General features: G+C 35.7%; 1 protein-coding gene and 2 long non-coding RNA genes across 3 annotated transcripts; all 3 read left to right on the top strand.

The window, feature by feature from the left end:
* The first annotated feature begins 3,283 nt into the window (after positions 1 to 3,283).
* LOC140044969 (uncharacterized) lies at positions 3,284 to 4,616 on the top strand. Its single transcript, XR_011844513.1, has 3 exons — positions 3,284 to 3,374; positions 3,947 to 4,008; positions 4,575 to 4,616. It is a non-coding gene; the product is annotated as an uncharacterized lncRNA (long non-coding RNA).
* A 397-nt stretch (positions 4,617 to 5,013) lies between these two features.
* Positions 5,014 to 6,227, top strand: LOC140044967 (uncharacterized). Its single transcript, XR_011844511.1, has 3 exons — positions 5,014 to 5,101; positions 5,359 to 5,504; positions 6,166 to 6,227. It is a non-coding gene; the product is annotated as an uncharacterized lncRNA (long non-coding RNA).
* A 1,664-nt stretch (positions 6,228 to 7,891) lies between these two features.
* LOC140044238 (DDB1- and CUL4-associated factor 17-like) lies at positions 7,892 to 12,544 on the top strand. Its single transcript, XM_072088716.1, has 9 exons — positions 7,892 to 7,924; positions 8,187 to 8,280; positions 9,031 to 9,170; positions 9,823 to 9,935; positions 10,565 to 10,736; positions 11,062 to 11,208; positions 11,824 to 11,896; positions 12,245 to 12,334; positions 12,432 to 12,544. Exons 1-9 carry the CDS (start codon positions 7,892 to 7,894, stop codon positions 12,542 to 12,544), a joined length of 975 nt encoding a protein of 324 aa, XP_071944817.1.
* The last annotated feature ends 8,936 nt before the right edge of the window (positions 12,545 to 21,480 follow it).

The raw sequence follows: 21,480 nt of genomic DNA, 5'->3' as shown, positions 1-21,480 counted from the left end.
TTAGCGAATTCATCTGCATTTATAATATTATCAGGCATTATATAACCATTCTTATCAGCAACGTGTTTTAAAGACGCATCCAAGGGCCAGTTGCTGTTTACTTTCAGTGTTAAATGAGCTGGTTCGTATGGATTTTGCTCAGCCATTACATAACCACCTTTATGATACTTCTTTGCTGGTTCATATGGCCACAATACAACTGGATAAACTGAGTGGTTATACATGACATCAAGATCTCCACATATTGAAGTAGGCAGTGCTTCATTCAGACTCCCGACCCGATATTTTTGATAAGTTATGCAAGGTAATTGGTTAAAAGCAATATCCCATATTTTCTGGTCAACTTTATCGCTAGCAACATAAAGATATCTTGATCCATTGGCCATTCTGAGTAGTCCATCTGCAAATGTATCCAATTCGTCACTGCTTGAATTGTCTACGCCTGTCATAATTGCATTTATGGCAATTTAAACTTGGAGAAAGTTTAATCGTACAATACGGGTAGATATAGACAAAGAGGTGTCGACAGCAATTCTATATGATCAAACTCCAATCCTACCAAAGTGTGAAAGGTTATATCAATAAAGATAGTGTGTCTTTGGCTAAAGGTCTCGTATTATGCTGCCTATCTTTACAACAAAAGTTAAAAATTAACAGAATTAAACAATTAGTTACAATGTGTAAATTGTTCGAAGTCCGAGCAGTTTGTTTCTGAACTTTTAAAATCCTAACGATTAATCTTAATAGATTGCTGTGCTTTAGGTATTGTTTATTTATAAAGATTTTGGTTATGGGCGGATTGGCAATATTTTAACCATTAAAAAATGTTTTTTTTTACTGTAAAATATGCCTTAAATATAAAAACATAACTCTCTAAATAGTTTGTACCTTATATTTGGATACAGAATCATATTGTGTTTGTAATTATTCGCTTTGTGTACATTTTTTACAACTTCCAGTACGCCAAAGTTCCTATATTCAATAGTCATCGGGCAATTGCAATTAAAGCGTACGTATAATTGATGTATGGTTTTATAGGACAAAAAGTTGTATTTGTATGGACAAATTTAGGTAAATCGCGCATAACCTTTTTCTCAAAGATTTAGAAAGTAGGTTTGCTTTCCGTACTAAATTGTCAGATTATTAGCAGTTTCAGCAACTAAGCTAAACTTTACAGAATATCATAATATATTTAGCAGTTTCAGCCTAATTATCCTAAGTTGTAACAGCTTAAGCAACACATAAATTAGTAAAGATCTAAATGCTATATTCTGATTATTTATGTATGTTATAATATTAGCAGCTTAAGCAACACATTAACAGCATGGCATAATAATATTTAGCAGTTTAAGCATCTTAAGCAACACTTTAAAGCATGTCAGAATATATTAACATTAATATATTGACATGTTATTAATAAAACGGCATTATTATTGCTCAAAATGCGCACAATAGCAAAACATAAGCTATGCAAAAAAAAAAATAGGAAAGAGGTTATATATAAGAAATCATTATGTGCCTAAATGTGCAAAAGATATAAATGCTATATTCTGCTTATTTATGCTTTTTTATGTTTTTTTTTTGTGGTTAGACCAATACTGCGCCAGGTGAAACTGAGTTGTCCATACATACTGTACAACTGCCATGTTGTATTAACGGGAATGTCACTCCGCCTGCAGCTATGTTATCGTCTTTACATACAGAGGGCAACTTGTCCCATGAGGCTACTTAAAGGGCTACTCCAGCTCACCAACCTGACTGGTTATCGAGTAGCCTTTTCAAGTAGCCTTTCCAGGTGGTGGTTTAGTAATTAAGCCCAGGTGGTGGTTTGGTAATTAAGCGGAATCCATTTATGTTTATACATGTCGTTGCTAAATTGTCATGGTTACACGTTACACAGTATCACAATACAATGTAGTAACAAATGTACATTAATTATTTACAGCAGCATCCTATCCTACCAAACACAAACCAAACACAAACCAAACACAAACACGTTTTCAAAAGGTTTTATATCCATATTTATCGGTGTTTTGGACGTTTCCAATAGACATTTTCAAACGTATTGTGAACACATGTATACGTTTTGAATAATTATAATCATTTTATATATTTTATTTAGTATTTAGTATACACATTGTTCATGCAAACATGACAGGGCCGTATCCAAGTTATCGGATGGAGATGGAATGGTTGTACGGTGTCCATTTATGCCCATACTGCTCATTAATTATTAACGCAGATGTATTGATAGATATGTGTTAACGACTGACAATGCAAATAAACCTTGTAAACCTTGAAATGACTTTGTTTGACAGTGTGCTTTGTGCTTTATTAATTATTATTTATAATTGTCCAAAAAAAAAATAAAAATAAAAATAGTTACCCACGAGAAGCAAACAAAAAATCCCTGGATCTTCGCCAGTACTTGCTGTTGCATTTTATCCGGTAGAAGCTACTCGAACAAGTTGGCCAATAGCTTTAAATCTCATCCGAAAAACAAGGCAATAATTAATTGAACATAACGATGAACATGTTTTAGTAGTCAAAGTGAATAATTTTGGCCTGTTAAACTACAGAGTTGTTTAAAGGCCAGGTTCTATTGATCATATATTCCAATAATTTATAGTTTCCCCTGTTTCATAATGTTTGAGATTTTATTTGTGTTACACGAGCTTGTTGAATATAAGCACTTTCTTATCAGTGGGAGGATAGTTCAAATAGCACAGTAAAATCTCTATTCTTTTGTACACAAACTACACAACTTCAGAGTTTTATTTTCATGCTATAGCAAAAATAATCCACCGTATATCCAACATATTTTAATAGGTTAAACTACCTAACTACTGAAAAAGGTCTTCCTGGTTTTGATAGCAGAATTTTTCCAAATGTTGTATTTGACCATTTTAAGGGAAATTCATGTTTTTTCGTCTTGATTTCTGTTACAAAATATTTGATTTACAATTAACCAGAAATTAAATTTAAAATTCATGCCTGTAGGCCTACCTTAACTTTAAACTTTTATTTTATTCATCCTTTTTCAATTATGTAGATTAAACATGTATATTTTTAAAAAGTCGCAATTTTTAAGCATGGACATTTGTTCATTTATCAGCACAGTTAAAGTTGACGATATAAAGTTAAATCTCCAGTAGTTCTCAATCCATTTTCCAGGGTAGTAGCAGCACCAAAACTCAGCTCCTCCTATTTTGTTGTGTGTGTGCAGTCAACTGTAACAATCCAGGGACTACTACTGTTGTTTTTTGGAGGAAGCATGCGGGATGAGTGTAGTGAAACAAATATTTGAAAGAGAAAGAATAAATGGCAGAAATTATCGGAAAAATTGTAGGATACTTAGGAAGTTGATACTACAGGTACTTATTGCCTTTTAATACCTTTTATTTTGATAATATCAATACAATATATAGGCCTGCAGGCCTCCTATACTAGCTAGGCTAGGCCTACTGAACAATGAAAATTGAAAGGCTAGCCTACTAGAACTAGAAAAAAGAAGGAAGGAGGCAGCGCCACACTCAAATCTACTAGGCCTAGGCCTATCTAGATTAGGCTCTAGGGTAGTCTCTGGTTTAGTCCTAGGCCTAGAGAGGACATTATTGATTGGAAGTAGCATAGCCATAGATTTGTAGTTAGGCCTAATAGTTGTGCTAGGATACTCCATAGTATCATTTAGTATAATGGTTTGTAATGCTCTCTAGGCCTAATGAATAGTATATTATTAATACAAGGCCTACTGCTATAGTATTGTAATAGTATAGTTGTGCTAGTAGTAGCTGTAGTAGGCCTAGTGAGGACTTTGGAGTATCATTTTATTTGAATTTAGATATGCCTACTGCACAATTATTAAAGCAAACATGGAGCTATAATATTTATAGCTCCATGATTAAAGCTTCTTTGACTTAATGATGTAGATTATATTTTGTTGTAGAAATCTGCTAAATACAAGAAAGTATGGCAAATTCAATCAAGATCCCATATTTTGTATGAGGAGTAAGTATCCATTCAATAATATAGACCTTATTATTTTATTTGTCTGATTATTTTGACAACTAGTTAGTTAGGAAATCCTGAATTCGTGCAAATTCATTCTTGTTATAAAAGATGCAAAAGTAGATAGAAAAATCCACCTGCTGTCAGGCGAGGGTGTTGCGAAAGCAAAACAAAGGCCTATGAAATGCGACTTAATGCGCCACCAATATAATAAAAAATACTTCAGAAAACTTTCCAATTCATTACAATAGATTAATACACAGTTTAATAAAGCCTGTTTAACACTAGATGAATTTGAAGCGCAAATCGCATGCGTCAGCTTATTTATGCATGCGTTTTCATGTTTCTATCTTTTAAATCCCTTTCTTTTAAATCAATTCCTTGAGTTTTTTTATTTGAAGCGAAAAATTGCACAATCAACAAGAGCTCAAAAAATGTGTCATCACGTCATTCATGAGCAAAAATGCGAAATTGAAAAGCTCACCAAACTGTTGCGGTGAAAATGCAGTAATTTTCTATGTGAAATGTTGGAAAATAGGCTTAAATCACAGTCTTTTTTATTCCAGAAAAAGATTGTATTTGGACAATTACAAAACATGTTATGCTTGGTAAGAACCGATTATTATGTTGAAAAATAGGTATGCTTCACATTAAAAAAACCTTTATAGTTTAATAGTCAAATGATAAAGGTCTGAAATATGCCATAAATAAATAGTCCAACGCTAACCAAAACAAATGAAAAAAAAAACTTTTTTTTGGTTTTTTGGATATGGGCATTAAAAAATTGAAAACAAAATTCTTAATCAACTGGTCACACATTGTCTAACCCTTAGACCTGCCTCTCTTATGCAAATGTGTTTGTTTAGTTGAATTTTGTTTATATTAGTAGTAGGTTTTAGCAAGAATTTATGTTTAAAAACAGAAAAAAAGAGAAAAGTCTTCTTTAAAAAAAAAGTATAAGAAATAATCTAGTACAGTATTCTTTTTGTTTGTTTTCAGTAATGGCTTCAATGGATTTCCAGGCTTGTTGTACAAAAAGTCTGCAAATCAAGGAGTAGAGTATAAAAATGCATTACTATGCAGTGTGAATGTGGTACAGTAGATACTAGAAGTTATTTTGTGTCAAAAATTTATAAAACATTTAAATTGATTTTAACCTCTCGCTACGGCCTTGCCAGCACTATAGAGAGCTTGTGACAACCTAACTATGTTCCCTACTCCACACAGTTTTAATGATTTCTAGGTCCAGACAACAACTGACGACAAATCAATTGACATAGTCTAACTTGTTGCTAGGCTGTCTGTCATAGCAAATTTGAAACTCACTAATCTGTCATGCATTTATTTTAGGACAACCTTGAACCAAGTATGATAAAGTTCCAAGGTTATCAACCTCATCTTCTAGTTCTAACTTCAAACAATCTGCTACAAAGAGTTCATCTTGACACTGGCGAAGTTTTACAATCTGTTTACTTGTCAAGAAAATATAAATTTAAGTATGTTTTATACAATTGCTAAATTTACAACTATACCCAATTGAGACGTGCATTACATTGTGATATAGTAAATCGTAATCGGTGGTGATTCAGTTGTTATTAACTCCCAATTGCCAATCATATACAGACATGTTGTTACTCTTGAGTTTATAGACACATGGCTAGGAGTAGAAATAAAAAACTTGTACAGTAGTCTTTTCTCCATAATTATAGATAGAACTTTCAGCCTATAGACTCTTACTAGCCTACTTATTAATTTCGGGTAGAAAAAAGCAAAGGATTTTCACATTTTTTAAAATAGAATATATTTTTTTGGAAAAAAGACGGAAAAACTAGCATGTTGAAAACATTTTGTGATTATTGGTTTGTACGAATGAACTTGGACTAACCTGTGGAATTTTTTTCGATATGCTTCAGTGGAGATTTGAAAAAATAAATAACAATTGTATAAATCACACACGATTTTGCATTGCGAAAGGGTGGTGCAGTCGGATGTTGCAAGTGCTACAACCGATAGAAAAGTGAATACGGTATTGACTACTACTCTCTTATTGTATGGTGAGGAAACACTAGTAATCAGTGGAATATACTCCATGTGGATTCCTAAAATGAGAATAAAATAAAACCGTTTTAACTAAACAATTTTTTTGTTATCTTCTAGATATTTGTCATGGGATGAGATATTGGAAACTGTCGTCATCAAGTCTACAAACTTTAAAAATGTTAGTATTTAAATTTATTTAAACTATGATAGATTTTTAATTGTCATTCTAATTTTACAGTTGCTAGATCCAATCAACACAAGAACAGAAAAGCCTTTTTATTGGTGCATCTTAAGCAGCAAACCTCTGTGTTGGATTGAAAATGAATCCTATTTTCATAGTAGGAACCTTTCAATTTCACTTCACACAATTAGACTGTTCTCACATTGACATTCTCAACACAGACATAGACTTAAATTCAAACAAAAATCTTCTTGGCCAATCTGATGTAGCCATAATTTTACCTTGATTTACCTTGACCTTTAGACTATAAACCTGTTAAGGTTTGGAGTCCCTCTTTGAACATCTTGGTTATATGGCTCAAACTTTAGGTTGTGGGTTTTCCAGTGTGTTTCAAAAGTATGCATTACTATATGATATGGCAAACTATTCCAATCATTTACTGCAGACATTGTAAAGAATTTCTGTCTGTGTTTTGATTTTACTTGAACTTTTTTAAATTTAAAAATTGTGGCCTCTAGTTATAGTAGATGGTGCTAATTCAAAAAAGACACCCGGATTAACATTATCATACTTTTTTATCATTCTAAAAATCTGTAAGCAGCAAGACCTCTTTCTTCGAAATGCTAAAGATGCCAGTTTCATAAATTTCATGCGGTCACTGTATGGTTGAGATTTAATTTCAACAGCAAATTTTGTGGCTCTTTACTGATCTTTTTCTGGGGGAATTGAATCACCAACAAACTGAGGAAGACAAGCCATACTAGAATATTCTAAAATCGGTATCTCTCTACACAGTAAATCAATTTTTAAGCTGTGATTACATTGCAATTCACTATTAGAAACCCATATTAAGGGAACACATTCTTAAACCCACAAAAATTTCCCCTTGATAGGAGTGCCTCCTAAGGGGTGTCTCCTCCTAAGGGGTGTCTCAAAGGAGAAATTCTACTGCATACAATTTCTTTGCTATGACCCCTAGTCTGAAAGTAACAGTGTAATTATTTCAATACAGTACATGGATTTCTTTTCATCCTAGCAATATAATCCATTCTTTGTTATTTAGGAGGATGGTGGCCAGGTGTCGTGGTTGGCCTTAGCTGTTTTTCAAGTTTACCCATTTCAACTAATTGCCATGTTTGAAATAAATAAAAAGGTAACATCTGTTGTATTGTACTTTATGGTGTTTTTTGCAAATCTATAATTTAGCAACTTTTGACAAAATAAAATAGTCACAAAACACATTAATTTTAATCAACATGCACCAAATAATTATTATTACTTGTTTATTTTAGATATTTTCCCTTTTTCTTTATTTTAATGATCATTATGTGATCTGTCTTTTTATTTAGAGTTAAGCTTATTTTATAGATTTTTTGATTCTGTTCACTAGATATTTGGAAATGATGTTTTAGATGTAAATATTTCAGAAAATAAATTAATCTCTTATCATCGGAAAGGACGAATATGTTTTTATAGCTTTCCAAGATTACTAGAAAGAGTAAGTATACTTATATGTTAAGGTTGGCTAAAATGTTCTACATGGAATTCAATTCGACAGGTTGACATGAGCACTCCGAGTAACAGAACGCAACTCAATGACATGAGATACTGAGTTGCTTTCATAACTTTGATTGAATAGCGTTGGCCCAGCCATAAATTAACATGCACGCTCTAAGCAACAGAAGGCAACTTGCAGTAAGTCAAAGTAACGCACAGTTGTGACATGAGAGCAGTTGAGTTGCGTTGACCTTCGGTTGAACAAAACTGTGAATAGCATCGCATGTGCAGGCACTGTGACCAAAATTAGCAGAATATCCAAATTAACCTCATAAAAGCCTCGTAAAATCTTTGATTTTAGTTAAGTGCGGTAGTGGCTAATTCTGAATATTATGTCAAGCTTTACTTAGTTATTTTAGTACTCTGATCAATTCGAAATGAATTATTATATTTTTTTTAGTTTACTACTAAAAACATCAAGTTAGGTGACATATATGAAGATGATGTTGTAGGAGAGCGTCCAATAGGAGTCCCTTGTAATGTGAGAATAACAGGTAAGAATATACAGTAGGTTCTGAAGGTCAAAGTTCAAATCAGACAAAATCGGATCCAAAATATCAACATCCTTTGACATATTTAGACCATTGGTAGACTTGGCAAAAAACGAAAGCCTACAATCACGGCTTTCATTTGTTTTTGATGGGATTGTTTTAAAACTTTGGTATACTAAAAAGAACAATAGTTTTAAAAATGGTAGTGACCTTAAAAAAGTATTGTGAAAGCTGTAACATTTTAAAGGTGTGTGAAACTACATTTGAAAAGCGCCTTTACAAGGCTGGTGTCTTTGTTAGTACTAAATTCATATTACTAATTATAGTTAATATATACATATTTCTATTTTTATACTTTTTTACCTCCAGCTTTATGTGAAATTTCTGGATCCACCACTGTAAATGATAATTTATGTTAGGTCTCCTTTTGAATGAGAATAATCCCATCATCGTGAGTGTTATTATAGCCTGGGCCTCTACGTCTAAGTCTTTAGCATGTTTTCCACTTAGTGACTTCAATCAAATCTAAAGCATCCGTATATGCGCATGCATATTCTTAGATTCATTTAACGAAAAAAAACACAACGAATCAGAACTCAGGAAAGTTTGATTGATTCATGTAAATATTATTCACTTCTGGAAAACAAGCTTTAAAAGTTATCATTCACATGCACATGCATCAAACAATTGCGAGTTCAAAACTCCTGTGTCACAAATTAAATTTATATTTGATTTTATATCTCTTATAATCAGAATGCCCTGATGTACTGTTTGATGTTGCCAAGAGTGAGGAACATTGTGTGGTGATTGGGGGATTTCCCTGGCATTACATCATTGCTTATATGCCAAATAATGGTGATATGTCGGTTTTTGATATGAAAAATAATAAAGAGGTAAGATATGTTACTGTCAGATTTCCTTTAAGTTACTTAAGTTCTGTCTACACTATCAAACTTTATGTGACAACAAATGTTATGTGCCCATATATGGACATAATGATGTCCATTAGGTGTACATCCCCATTAGAACTTTTTGGTCAAAATCCTTATCAGATAAATCAACTAAACATGTGATTAATGACCTGAATCCTATTATACCCCTGTGATTTTATTAGCTCTCTTGTAATTGATTGATTAGGAAAAGGTACATTCTTCAGTATGCAAGGTCAATGGTCAGGCAAAAACTAGCAGAAGTCGGCCAATGATCAAAAGGTTTAACGACCTGTCTATCAAAGTTGGACTTATATAAACACATGTCACAGTAGGAGGTTAAGTGACATTTACCCGAAGTTTTGAAAAACTTCGGGTAAAAATGAATACATTCTCTAATGGGGCTGTACAGGTAATGTCATATTACTACCATATGTGGGCATATGAATAACATATTTGGGCACTTTATTTGTCAAACTAGTTTTATAATGTAGACAGAGCTTTATGCTTTATAATAACAAATAATTTTCGTTTGTATAACACCATTCCAACGATCAATGCTGGACCATTTTTCTTTTAAAATGTAAAATGTGATGTCAATGACATTGTTTTCTAGGCCATCAATGGGAGATTAAATCTAGTTCAGGATCCTACATATACAGGGGAGAAAGCTTGGTTTCACTGGGATGAATCGGGAAGGATTATACACACTGGACCAAACAAGATGAGGTTAGTGTCCATGATAAATTTGCAGATTTAAGTTTTCTTGAAAGTTTTGATTGCTCGTTCTACACACCTGTTTTTGATGAGCTTAGAAACGTTTTTATCAAACTGCAGGTCTTCCTCCAAATCCAATAAAACTACAGGAATCCACTTTTTTTGGTACTGATCTCTGTTTAGAATCCTTTCAAATAAAGACTGGCACTAGAAGTAGTTTTAAATTATCCTATTTAGAGGGAAATTAAATCCCAAAGAGTGATGGCAAATGTTGGCTTGTCTATCATGTTTGTGTGTATTTCAAAATCTGCAGTTTTGTCTTTGGATTTTTTTTTCAAAATGTCAATTTCTGTTCTACCCTTAAAAATGCAAAATTGTCAAAAGATTATTTTTAATGGTGTTTAATTAGTAGAACAATTTAAAAGAAAATGTTCTGTTGGGTCCACCCAAACCATGGTCTCTGATCTCTAGAGGGAGTCTTTGACTTGAGGGAACACTTAAAGATTAAGAAAATGTGATCATCCAGGGCCGTGGTACAGCAGTCTTTAATTGGAGGGGTCTCTAATTATTTGAGGTGGACCTGTACTGTAGTGTATTATAGAGCTTAGAAAAGGACAAAATGAATGTGTTTTATTTTACAGAATGTTAAAAATGAAACAATCTTCAACAAATTCAGAAGTGGTAGAATTATTTAATATTAACATGATTAACAATGCAACACAAAGATCGCCAGGGCCAACTTTCACATCCTCTGGAAGAGTAGTCACACCAAGGGTCTTTGATTCATCATTAGTCGCTTGGCCTGGACTTGAGGTAAATTTATAATTGCACATAGAATGGTATAGACCATAAGGTCAGGGAGAGGTCAAGATAAAATGAGGATCATATGTACTGGACATGTATTAAGGAAGATTAGAAATAAAACCATACCATGAACCACATTTTGGTTGGCATTTAATTTATTGTGTGAGCAGTGATAAATCAATATTACAAAATCACAAACAATATTGTGGTTATATTATAACATGATTTCCAATTTGTAAAATTTAATGCATGTAAATTCTATTCATATTTTAAAGCTTTTGGGCACAAATATGTTTTAGAACTGTGAATTATAGTACAAGTATTTTTTGTTTAGACTTTGAAAGGCGTTGAACATGAAAACGAGCTAGATTTATTAATTGTTGTCATCACAGATGAAGACCATAAAGGTCATGTCTGTTACCATGACAATGACACAGGCGAGATGTATAAGGTCGTTACATTAGAAGGAAGATGGGAAGAGGTAACAGAATTTTGATTTTGATTAATATTGTCGTTAAAAGCAGTTATGCTAAATAAACCGGTTTCTTTTTAAAAATCATACAGGGTTCATACAAATCACTGAAGATTTAAATAATCATTGAATTTTACTAAAACATTTCCATTTACTGGAATGGACATTGACTGTCATTGGAGTAAGATTAAAGAACAATTACAACTCTCCAAACTGGACTCTCTACCAGGGTTTTGAGACAGTTGACATCAGCATTTTAACCTGCTGAACTGAAAAAGTTGAAACAGTTCAGCAGGTTAAAAAGTTGATGTCATAGAAAAAAGGGTATTTTACACTTTTTTTGGTAGTCTATAGGCCTAATTTCCATGGGGATAATTGTAGAAGTTTATTGTGAGGATGCCGGGAAGTCATAATGTGCATTATTATAGCTCTCTACCTCAACAGGTTTGGTGGTTTCTAGGTCCAATTAAAGACATATCAATTTACATAACCTAGCTTGTACTTATTCGTCGATTATCGCCAAACGATAGCTTCCTAATATTGGGTAAACTCTTAAAAAACGAGGCGATCTTTATCATATTGATAATTTTTTTTTATCTGATTTAATTTTTTGTTTTGTTTCAGCATTTAGATTATGACATCACAGTTGACCTGGATACTATATGGTGTATTGTGAAGAATCGTGGCGTGTTTGAATGTAGTTTTTACAAATTATCAAGGGAAATGGACATCACTTAAAAAATATGCCTGCTACTTACTTTAGTCTGGGACATACCCAAACTTATATGACGGATTCATCCATAACTTCCTATCTGCCATTGTGACAACTAGTTCTTCTCTCTGCATACCAGTATCTGTCTCTAGTACATCAATGTTTGTGAGTGCTGCTCTTCCTTGTTTTGCAGGCCCATGTTTTGGCTGCCATAGCAGAACATCTGCCATGAATGATATGCCTGCTACTGAAATCTAACTGTAAGGGGAACTCTATAGCAATACAGTATAATCTTTTTTCAGATAAACCACCATGTGTCTTTTCTCTACACAGCCTTGCATTTATTTTATACAGGACAGTCCATAGTAAGGCTTGTACAACCAATTCTGCAACCAGTTGTGTGTGTGCCTTCGGATTGTGTCCGTTGGTGTTTGACTAGCTTGTGGGAGAGCAAATAATGATCACTGACACATAATAGAAAAGACCTGATTCCAGTTTAATCGCAATTTTTTAATAACAGAAAAGAAGCTAAAACCCAACACAACACTGCAGCCGTCGCTAGCAGCAAACAGGAACAAGATTGATTACATCAAGATCAAACGATGTGCTCTCAACAAAAAGAAAAATAATTAAATTGTTTAACAGGCTAGGCAAATATACGTCTAGTCGATGCAAGCATCCGAAGGAGAGAGGATGTATCAGGTATCATCCCAAGCTTACCATTCTCTGACGAAGACGCAGAATGGGTGCAGATTATTCCGTTTAACACATTATTTACCCATACATTAAAAATGCCATATTGGACCGTGATAATAATTATTTATGTAACACTATTTATTTATTTATTTTATTAACCAGTGTCATAAAACTGGACTAACATGTAAATTGTCCCACCCTATTTCTTCTATGCGGAGGTGTACAATTTACACCCTCACATTCACCACAGCTTAAATCGTTCCCTAACAACATTACATATGACATACCATACTAACATACCATACTAACATAATTTTATAAAATGAAAGATATAAAATGTTTAAAAAATTAGGCCGTGTAACCTATCTACAGAAAATACATTTAATACATGTACAGGTACCTTCACACCCACCCCAGCTTAAGAGCGATGTTGTCCCAACGACATAATTATAGATAAAAATTATAAAGACATTCTTATTTACGAGAAAAAACAGCATTAGTTTCCCATTCTCTAACCCTTTTGGCAAAATAATTACTGCAGTGCCCATCCCTATCCGTAATGTTAGTAGTGGGGGAGTGAGTACAAAATTCAGCAGGAAGAGGAATCAAGTCAGTTGCATTCGTTCTGTAAACTTCTGGATCATCATCATCAGTTGAAGGAGACTCTGGTGCATTGTTGCAACTACTACCATCACTATCAAATTTTTCAAAGGTACATGGTTGCGGTGAACAGTTTGCTCTCTGCCATCATCATCTCGGTGCACAGTGAATGTGGACTGACCTTGGATGTGATGAATAATGGTATATGGTGTTTCCTCCCATCTTTCCCTCAGTTTATTACGGCCACGCAATGACTTGTTAGCAACTAAAACAGAGTCTCCAACGTTCAAATCAACGTTTTGTTGTACGCATTTTTCTGCTTCTGTCTTGCAGCCTTTGTATGCATCGCTGCTAAGTCGTAAGCTTCTTGAAGTTGGTATCTGAGTCAATGGACGAAGTTGGTATCTGAGTCAATGGACGAAATTGGTATCTGAGTCAATGGACGAAGTTGGTATCTGAGTCAATGGACGAAGTTGGTATCTGAGTCAATGGACGAAGTTGGTATCTGAGTCAATGGACGAAGTTGGTATCTGAGTCAATGGACGAAGTTGGTATCTGAGTCAATGGACGAAGTTGGTATCTGAGTCAATGGATGAAATCAACTTCATTTGTGTCAGTGAGTTCCTCTCCATCAGTCTCTAGTTCAAAAAGTTCAAAAGGTTCTACTCTAAAGACACTCTCGGTTCACGCATTATAAACAGAAAAAATGGGGTGAACTGAGTTGATGAATGCGTGGAACAATAGGCGTGTGTCATGGCCTCTACATGGTCACGCCACCGAGGTTTCTGATGAGGCTGATGCGTTCCCAACATATTGAGTAATGTAGAGTTGAACCGCTCAGTCATGCCATTCCCCTGTGGGTGGTAAGGTGTGGTTCGGCTTTTTTTCATTTCGAGGAGTTTACACAGTATAATCTGTATAACCTCAGAGTCAGTCAGTCAGTCAGTCCATCCCATCACCCTTTAGAGACTGGTAAGCTGCAAACCATGTAGTAGATTTCTCCCGAATGATTTCCATGAATGACCGTCCATACTGACCATGTAGTTGGCCATATCACATTCGTTCCAATGAAACAGGGCATCTTCATCTTGATGGTACAACCAGTACCGGAACCGCCTCCAACTCTACTCCCAGTACTTCCAAGTTGATGAGCAGAACACCATGGTGGGCTACTAACTGACCTCCAGCCCATTCAATGTTCACAGCAACTAGCTGTAGCTTTTAGATCTTTAAAGTTGGGTGATCATTGACGAAATCTGCAGTGATGGTTGTAACTTGTGAACCTGTATCTAAAAGAGCATTACAAAGTTGACCAGATATGGATACAATAGCTTCATTCACTGGACCGATTAATCCCTCTATTGATTTGTTTGGGCACAAATTCATACCAACAGATAGCCCGTCGTCTGCAGTTCATACCCGTTTAAAGAAAGCTGATGGCTGGCAGCAGCTGTTTCAGGTCGGCTTGTTGATTTACTGGAAGCTGTTGATTAGTGGGATACCATGGTCGGCCAAATTGTTGGAAAGGGCCTTGTGGCTGGAATGGAATCTGATGTTCAAAGTAAACTTGTTGTCGCAGCTGCTGTGTTATTTGTACACCATGATTGCCGGTCTGGTAGGAGTTTACACTTTGTGGCTGAAAAGGTGTCTGGTGTTCGAAGTAAGTCTGTTGTTGCTGCTGTGTCACATTGATGCGGGGCGATTGTTAGTCGGATTACAGTTTCTGGCGAAATGACCAATCTTGCCGCATTTGAAGCAGGCGTTCCTGCGAGGTTGTGCCCGAGGTCTGTCATAACTTTCTGGCTTGTTTTCGATTCCTTGAATGCGTACCATCTAAAGCCTTTAACCGTTCTAATATTTCGAGGTTTATATCCGTGGTTGGTATTGATTTCACTTCGCTCTTTGCAACACTGTCTTTAGGTCTTGCTACAGTCTGTCTGTCTGATCACGGTTATGTGCCAATTCATAGGAGATGATGTGTAGTTCTTCCCGTAAAGCTGCAAATGTCATGTGCCATGGGTGCATCGGAGCCAGCCGATTCTTTACATTTACATCTCGCAGGCCATACATAAACTGGGTTCATAAAACCCCATCTCGATCCATCAGTTCGACAGAATTTTGTGACTTGAGTTGGCCACATACTTGGCGTAAAAGAGCTTCGAGCGCAATTGCATAGTCTCTTGGCGTTTCAGTGGACTGCTGAAAACGGGCATAAAAAGCTGCTATAGGTGACACAATAAAGTTCAAGTCCCCAATACTCTCTGACCAGTTCTTTCAGGGCAGCATCAGGTGTCATTAGGTCTGGACCCCTACTCTCCAAGTTCAATACAAAGTCACGGGCCCGATCCTCAGTGTGTCTTACAATCTCATGGAATTGGGGAAGTGGTGCAGAATAACCCTTGGATCGTAACAGATACTTTATATCTCTAACCCAGTCTTCCACCTTTAATCCATCCTTATCCCTCCCAGTAAATGTGGGAACACTCTTTATCTGATACACTCTTGGTACAGTATCCAATGGTGGATCAATGTCAGCCAACAACAAGGGCAATGTCCCTGGTTGAACTACGCTGACGTCTGTTGCCATCTCTGGGCTGTTTACTGCACCACTCCTCGGTGTAGTGGATCTGAGAAGTCTTGGTCGTGGTCGCCTTGGTTGTCCTTGGATACTAAGTTCCGGCATTATAGGTGTGTTTGTAGAAATCGGATCAGGTATTGATGGATCCAGCGATGAATCCGCTGCAGCATTTTGTTGGTTACTAGTCATACTGTTACCTTTTTTTTAAAAACAAATTGGATTTATAAAACAGGGACCATAATGAATAAAAAAAGACAGTGTGCGCCGTCTGATTGCTCGTTGGATATGCTTGGGCGTATCTTGTGAAGTGGTCTGTCAAAACCAGTACATCTTCTATGCCCCCACGTGACATTTCAACTGTTCAAAAGTCGATGCAAACCAATTCGGGTGGTTATTTATATTACTTAGAGGAGCTCTAGCCTTGGGTTCTGCGGTCTTTCTAAGCACACATCTTTCACATTGGTTGATGTGTTCGCGGACCTCGCCTCTTAATCCTGGCCAGAAACAACACCTTTGAACTAAATCGAGTGTTCTTTCAAAGCCTTAATGACCCATAATATCATGCAACTGTCGAATTACTTTCACAGGGCAGTAACTGGTAATGATAAATCGTGTGTGTTGAGATTGGGACTCTGGATCATCACTCCATTGTCGAACTTTAGATTATCCAATTTTGATAAAATATTCCGTACTTGCCGGGATTCTTGTTGCATACGCCGATCACTCAGCTTATCCTCACTCTCAAGTAGAAGTGATCTTGTTTCTCCTCTGTTCTTGTTTAATTTCCTCATGTGGCAAAGATACCTGTAGGACTGTCCCATTATTGATAATGTGTTAATTATTTGACGGCGGTAATAAAAAACTTTCTTTTGTATCTTTTCGTCGTAGACAGTTACCTAGTACATTCTTTTCTGTTTCGCATTGAATTCTCGTCTGCCGATACTTGCATAGTCTTTTATGAAACGTCGGTAATAGCCAGTAAAACCAAGGAAGTGGCACCCTCTTTTCTTTCGGAACCGGCCAGTTCTCTACCGCTGCTACTTTTTCTTGGTCGGTTTTCACTCCATCTGCTGAAACATGATGTCCAAAGTATTGAACTTCTTTCTTGAAGAATTGACGTTTTGACCTCTTCAGCTTAAGGCCATGTGTGCGGAGCCTATCAAACACATTTTGAAGCTTCTCTTCTTGTTCTTCAACTTTTTTACTAAACACAATAATGCCATCTAGATAGAGTAGAATGTCGGTAAAATTAAGGTCGCCAAAAACAGTGTTCATTAGACGCTGAAACGTGGCAGGGGCGTTCATGAGTCTAAACGACATCATAGTATATTCAAACAACCAAAGGGTGTAATGAATGCCGTCTTGTGCTGATCATTATGGTCCATCTGGATTTGGAGATACCCGACGTTAAGTCAAGACTTTAGAAATATTTTGCGTTAGCAAGAGAATCAAGGCTTTCTTCTATCTTCGGTAATGGAAAAGCGTCCCGTACGGTTTGTGAGTTTAACTTACGGTACTCGACGCATAGACGACTACTTCCATCCTTCTTCTGAACGATGACAATGGGCGAAGCAAAAGGACTCTCGTCGGATGATTCCAGATTATTCTAAGTCCTTTACGTGCTCTCGTACTTCTTGAAACTTGGTCAGTGGAATTCGTCGGTACGGCACTCGAAACGCCAGTCCCCCTGCGCCTTCAATGGTGATACTCAACGGAACAATATCCGACTTCGACAAGGTGCGATGCTCTTTAACAAACGCCAAGGTGATTGTCATCACCTGTGATCCGGTATCTAACAGAGCTGTACATGGCTGGCCACTTACGTGCACTTCACATGTGTTTACGTGTCCTACTAGTTCTTGTTTATGTTTCTCATCCAATGGTACAGGAACTTCATTATTTACTACTGGGCTCTTTTCTTTCACACCCACTGGTTGTCCCACAACAGCAGGTGACTTTAGTTTAAAGGAAGGCCTGCCCATGGGCAGTATCGGGCGATGTGTCCGTACTCGTGGCAATGGTTACATTCGATGGGCCTTTGTGCCCCTGGTAGGGGTCCTGTCATTGGTTGGTACTGCTGACGGGGGGCGAACCATGTCCTGATTAAAACTCATTGTCCAGACAGTTCAATGCGATCGAGGTGTTTTTTGTGGCCTTTAGTTGTTTATCTAACGCTGCCCTTAGCTTATCTGTCTGTGTGGAAGTAATATCTCCGGCAGTCTGAGTCATGTAGAATGCCCTTCTCTTCGCCTAGTTGTTCTCCTCTGTGATGATTCTCAGCTCCCGTCTCAATTGGTTAAAGGACATGTCCCGTAGTCTCATAGGGGCTAACCGCTCACGAACTCAGAGATCCATTAGTCCAAACATGTACTGCGTCGTTAGCATTCAATCACGTTCTTCGAGCACAGATGAATTCTTTCTTTCCACTTTGCCCAACACGGCTTCCAAGGCAATTGCGTATTTATTTGCAGTTTCCCCACTTCTCTGGATACTAGCATAACAATTTGCCATTGGAGATACGGCAGAGTTCGCTTCTCCGTATTCGTACATTAATTCCTCAAGCGCCGCTTTCGCTGTCTTTCCCTCATTTCCTTGGGCCTCCAAATTCAGAACGAGAGATCTCTTGCTCTTCCTTGTGTGTTTCTTACCACATCTGCATACCCGTAGCTACCAGAAAGTTGTTTTGAGTCTATCAAGAACTGCATGTCCAGTATCCAATCATTAATTTGTTGTCCATTTTATTAACCAGTGTCATAAAACTGGACTAATGTGTAAATTGTTATGCCCTATTTTTTCTATGCGGAGGTGTACAATTTACACCCTCACACGTACAGTATTTGTATATGAAAACAGTGAAAACTTTGCTTGAGTCTCTTCACCCACTTTACCCTCTCAAACAATTAAAATTCATTCGGTGACCTGGAAATAGTAAAACACACTGCATTGCATTGTACCTTGCTGTCAGACTTGACCACTTAGATTACCACTTAAAATGTTATGCTACCTCTGTCCCTGCGGCTCTGATGAAAGAGACAGGGCTGTTTAGTTTTCAGAGCTTTGTCATTGGAGCTTTCAAATTGCAAAGACCAAGACCTACAGTAGAACTAGCCCATAGCAAACAAAAATAGTAGATTTAAGTAGACTTAAATAGAAATAGCTCTATTTTTAGTAGCCCTAATAGTTTTTTAGTAGACCTTTTCATCTCGGCTACTAATGATTTTAACTTAATGAGTCAACAATGGAATGACTACTTCCCAGCTATATAAAATATATAGTTGATTAATATTTAAGTGGCCAATTATTATTTGTTAATAGTAGACAATAATTTATATGATATTCATAGATTTCTAATAGCTATCTTCTTAATAAGTAATAGAGCTATATATAGCTTAAGAAAATAACTTATAAGGCTAATAGATATAGAGCTATATCTACTAAAGACTTTTTGTTATGGGCATGCAATAATGTGTCATCGACCACAAGACTGTTGAAGAACAAGGATAGGAAACTTCCCTGAATTAACACAATGAAACAACCTGCAGCCCTAACTTGTTTCTATAGGTTGCTGGAAATCGAAAGTTTTTTATATTATTATTATTATAATAATTATTATAAACAGCTTTAAAAGGATTTAAACCATTAGAATGTTCCTAAAACCTTTACAATTTATAAATTGCTAAAATTTCAAATAGGCTAAACATGTTTAAAACGTTTAAAAATATTAAAGATATAAAAAACATTTATAAATTGAAAAAATTTACGTTTTAAAAGTTTCATTGTTTACATAGTCTTGTATTACATAACATTTTATCGATGGTGACGTGAATTAATTATATGAATAGCATTTGCAACAAAGGCATATCTCGATCTGTTTTTCTTAGTTATTGGAACATGTATTCTACCATTGCGTTTGATAATAAAGTATTTGCTAAGGGGATGATCAACATCTTTAATTATTTTATGAGCTGCCTTCACTATCCAATCTATGTATATATTTCATCTAAACTGCACTAACGGATCTTTAACAATATATTCAGCTTTCCTTGTAATACGATTCAATTTCTTTTTATCTTTTTTATTAATATTTTCATAATTGCATATCATTAACACAGATGTATTGATAGATATGTGTAATGAATAATGGCCATGATACAAGGCAACAATGCAAATAAATGATAATGTTGTTGTTAATCTTCAAATGACTTGACGATTGATTGCGCGAATTGTTATATAAATAGTAAAAATAGAAAATCCAGTTAACCGACGGTGTGAAGCAAAACAGGAAAAAACCTCTGAATCTGCAACTGTGCTTGTTGTATTTTATCCAGTAGTTATATATAGGCTAATTGAATCTGAAGGACAATTGGAGTGCACACTTTCAATTCAACAAAGCAAACTGTTTTTTTAGTCAAAAACGAATAACTTTACACGGTGCCTATAAACTACAAAGATGAACTGTCACTTTTGTGATAATTATTTTATTCATTCTTTTTCAACTTTAAAGTTTAAAGATGTATTGTCCCCCTGAAAAAATAATTCTTAAATTTGTTATTTTAAATATTCCATTTTAATGTAACATAATAGTTATCCACATTGACCAAAAATTGGATCGAAAAAAAATGTATTTACCTGAAAAAATGTAATTTAAAGCAAAAAATTGTCAAATTGGCTGCCAGCCAATGGATTTTTGGTTGAATTTAACCATTTATTTTGTCATTTTATAAGTGAAAACATTTTTTTTCGTTTTTTTTCTATGGAAGTGATTAATTATTTTATTAAAACTACAAAATAACACATTCAAAGTCTGATTTAATTAATCTTCATTTTTCATGTTTTTTGGGGACAATACATCTAGATGAAATTTCTATTTATGGTTGATAAAGTTGACTGCCGTAGTACTCAATTATAGTTCTCAACTCATTCCCAGGGTAGCAGCATACAGCAGCAGCAGCAAAACAGCAGCAGCAAAACAAACTCAGCTGGTATTTGTTGTTATGTGTGTGCAGTGAACTGTTACAATCTATGAATGTGTTGATTTTGTGAAACCTGATGATGAAGGAAGCATGCGGTATATTTTAGGCCTAGGCCCTATGATGAGTGTAGTGAAACAAATATCGCCGTGGTTAGGATTCCGGCACCGGAACTCAACTGCCCACCGTTAGGGAATCCGACACGCTATTGCGCATGCCCATAGCTCTGGGAAGTGAATTATAGCTTGCACTTATAATATAGAGTGCCACACACACCACACCACCGAGAGTCGGAGTGTTATAGGGATTACTGTAGCCTAGATAGTCGTTGCGCGAGGGAGAGAGCGATGGATGAAACTTTGCCTATGCCATACATGAATTAATTATTAAAATACGACTACGCCACGTGTTAAAATAATTATAATGATATTAATAAGTATCAGTTTCTATCTAAGATTCGTAATGTTGTTTTTAGCGTTGCGACCCTGACTTCCCGAACAGTTTTTTCACATCCAACTTGTGATTGCATGTTGTTAATGTTATCAGGGACAACTCCCTGTTGTTATGTACAGTATAATGCGTTATGAAAAATCATAAAACTAGTCATGTAATTATTATAATTCATAATGATATGAAGTTTAATTATATGAATAAAGCAACCACTTTTTAATTACAAAATAAATAGGCCCACTGGTCACGTCTAACTGGTAGCCCTAGCCTAGATT

This window comes from Antedon mediterranea, chromosome 3, assembly GCF_964355755.1.
Source record: "Antedon mediterranea chromosome 3, ecAntMedi1.1, whole genome shotgun sequence".
Lineage (NCBI taxonomy): Eukaryota > Metazoa > Echinodermata > Crinoidea > Comatulida > Antedonidae > Antedon > Antedon mediterranea.
The sequence above is the reverse complement of the archived record's forward strand: the minus strand, read 5'-3'. Positions and strand labels throughout refer to the sequence as shown.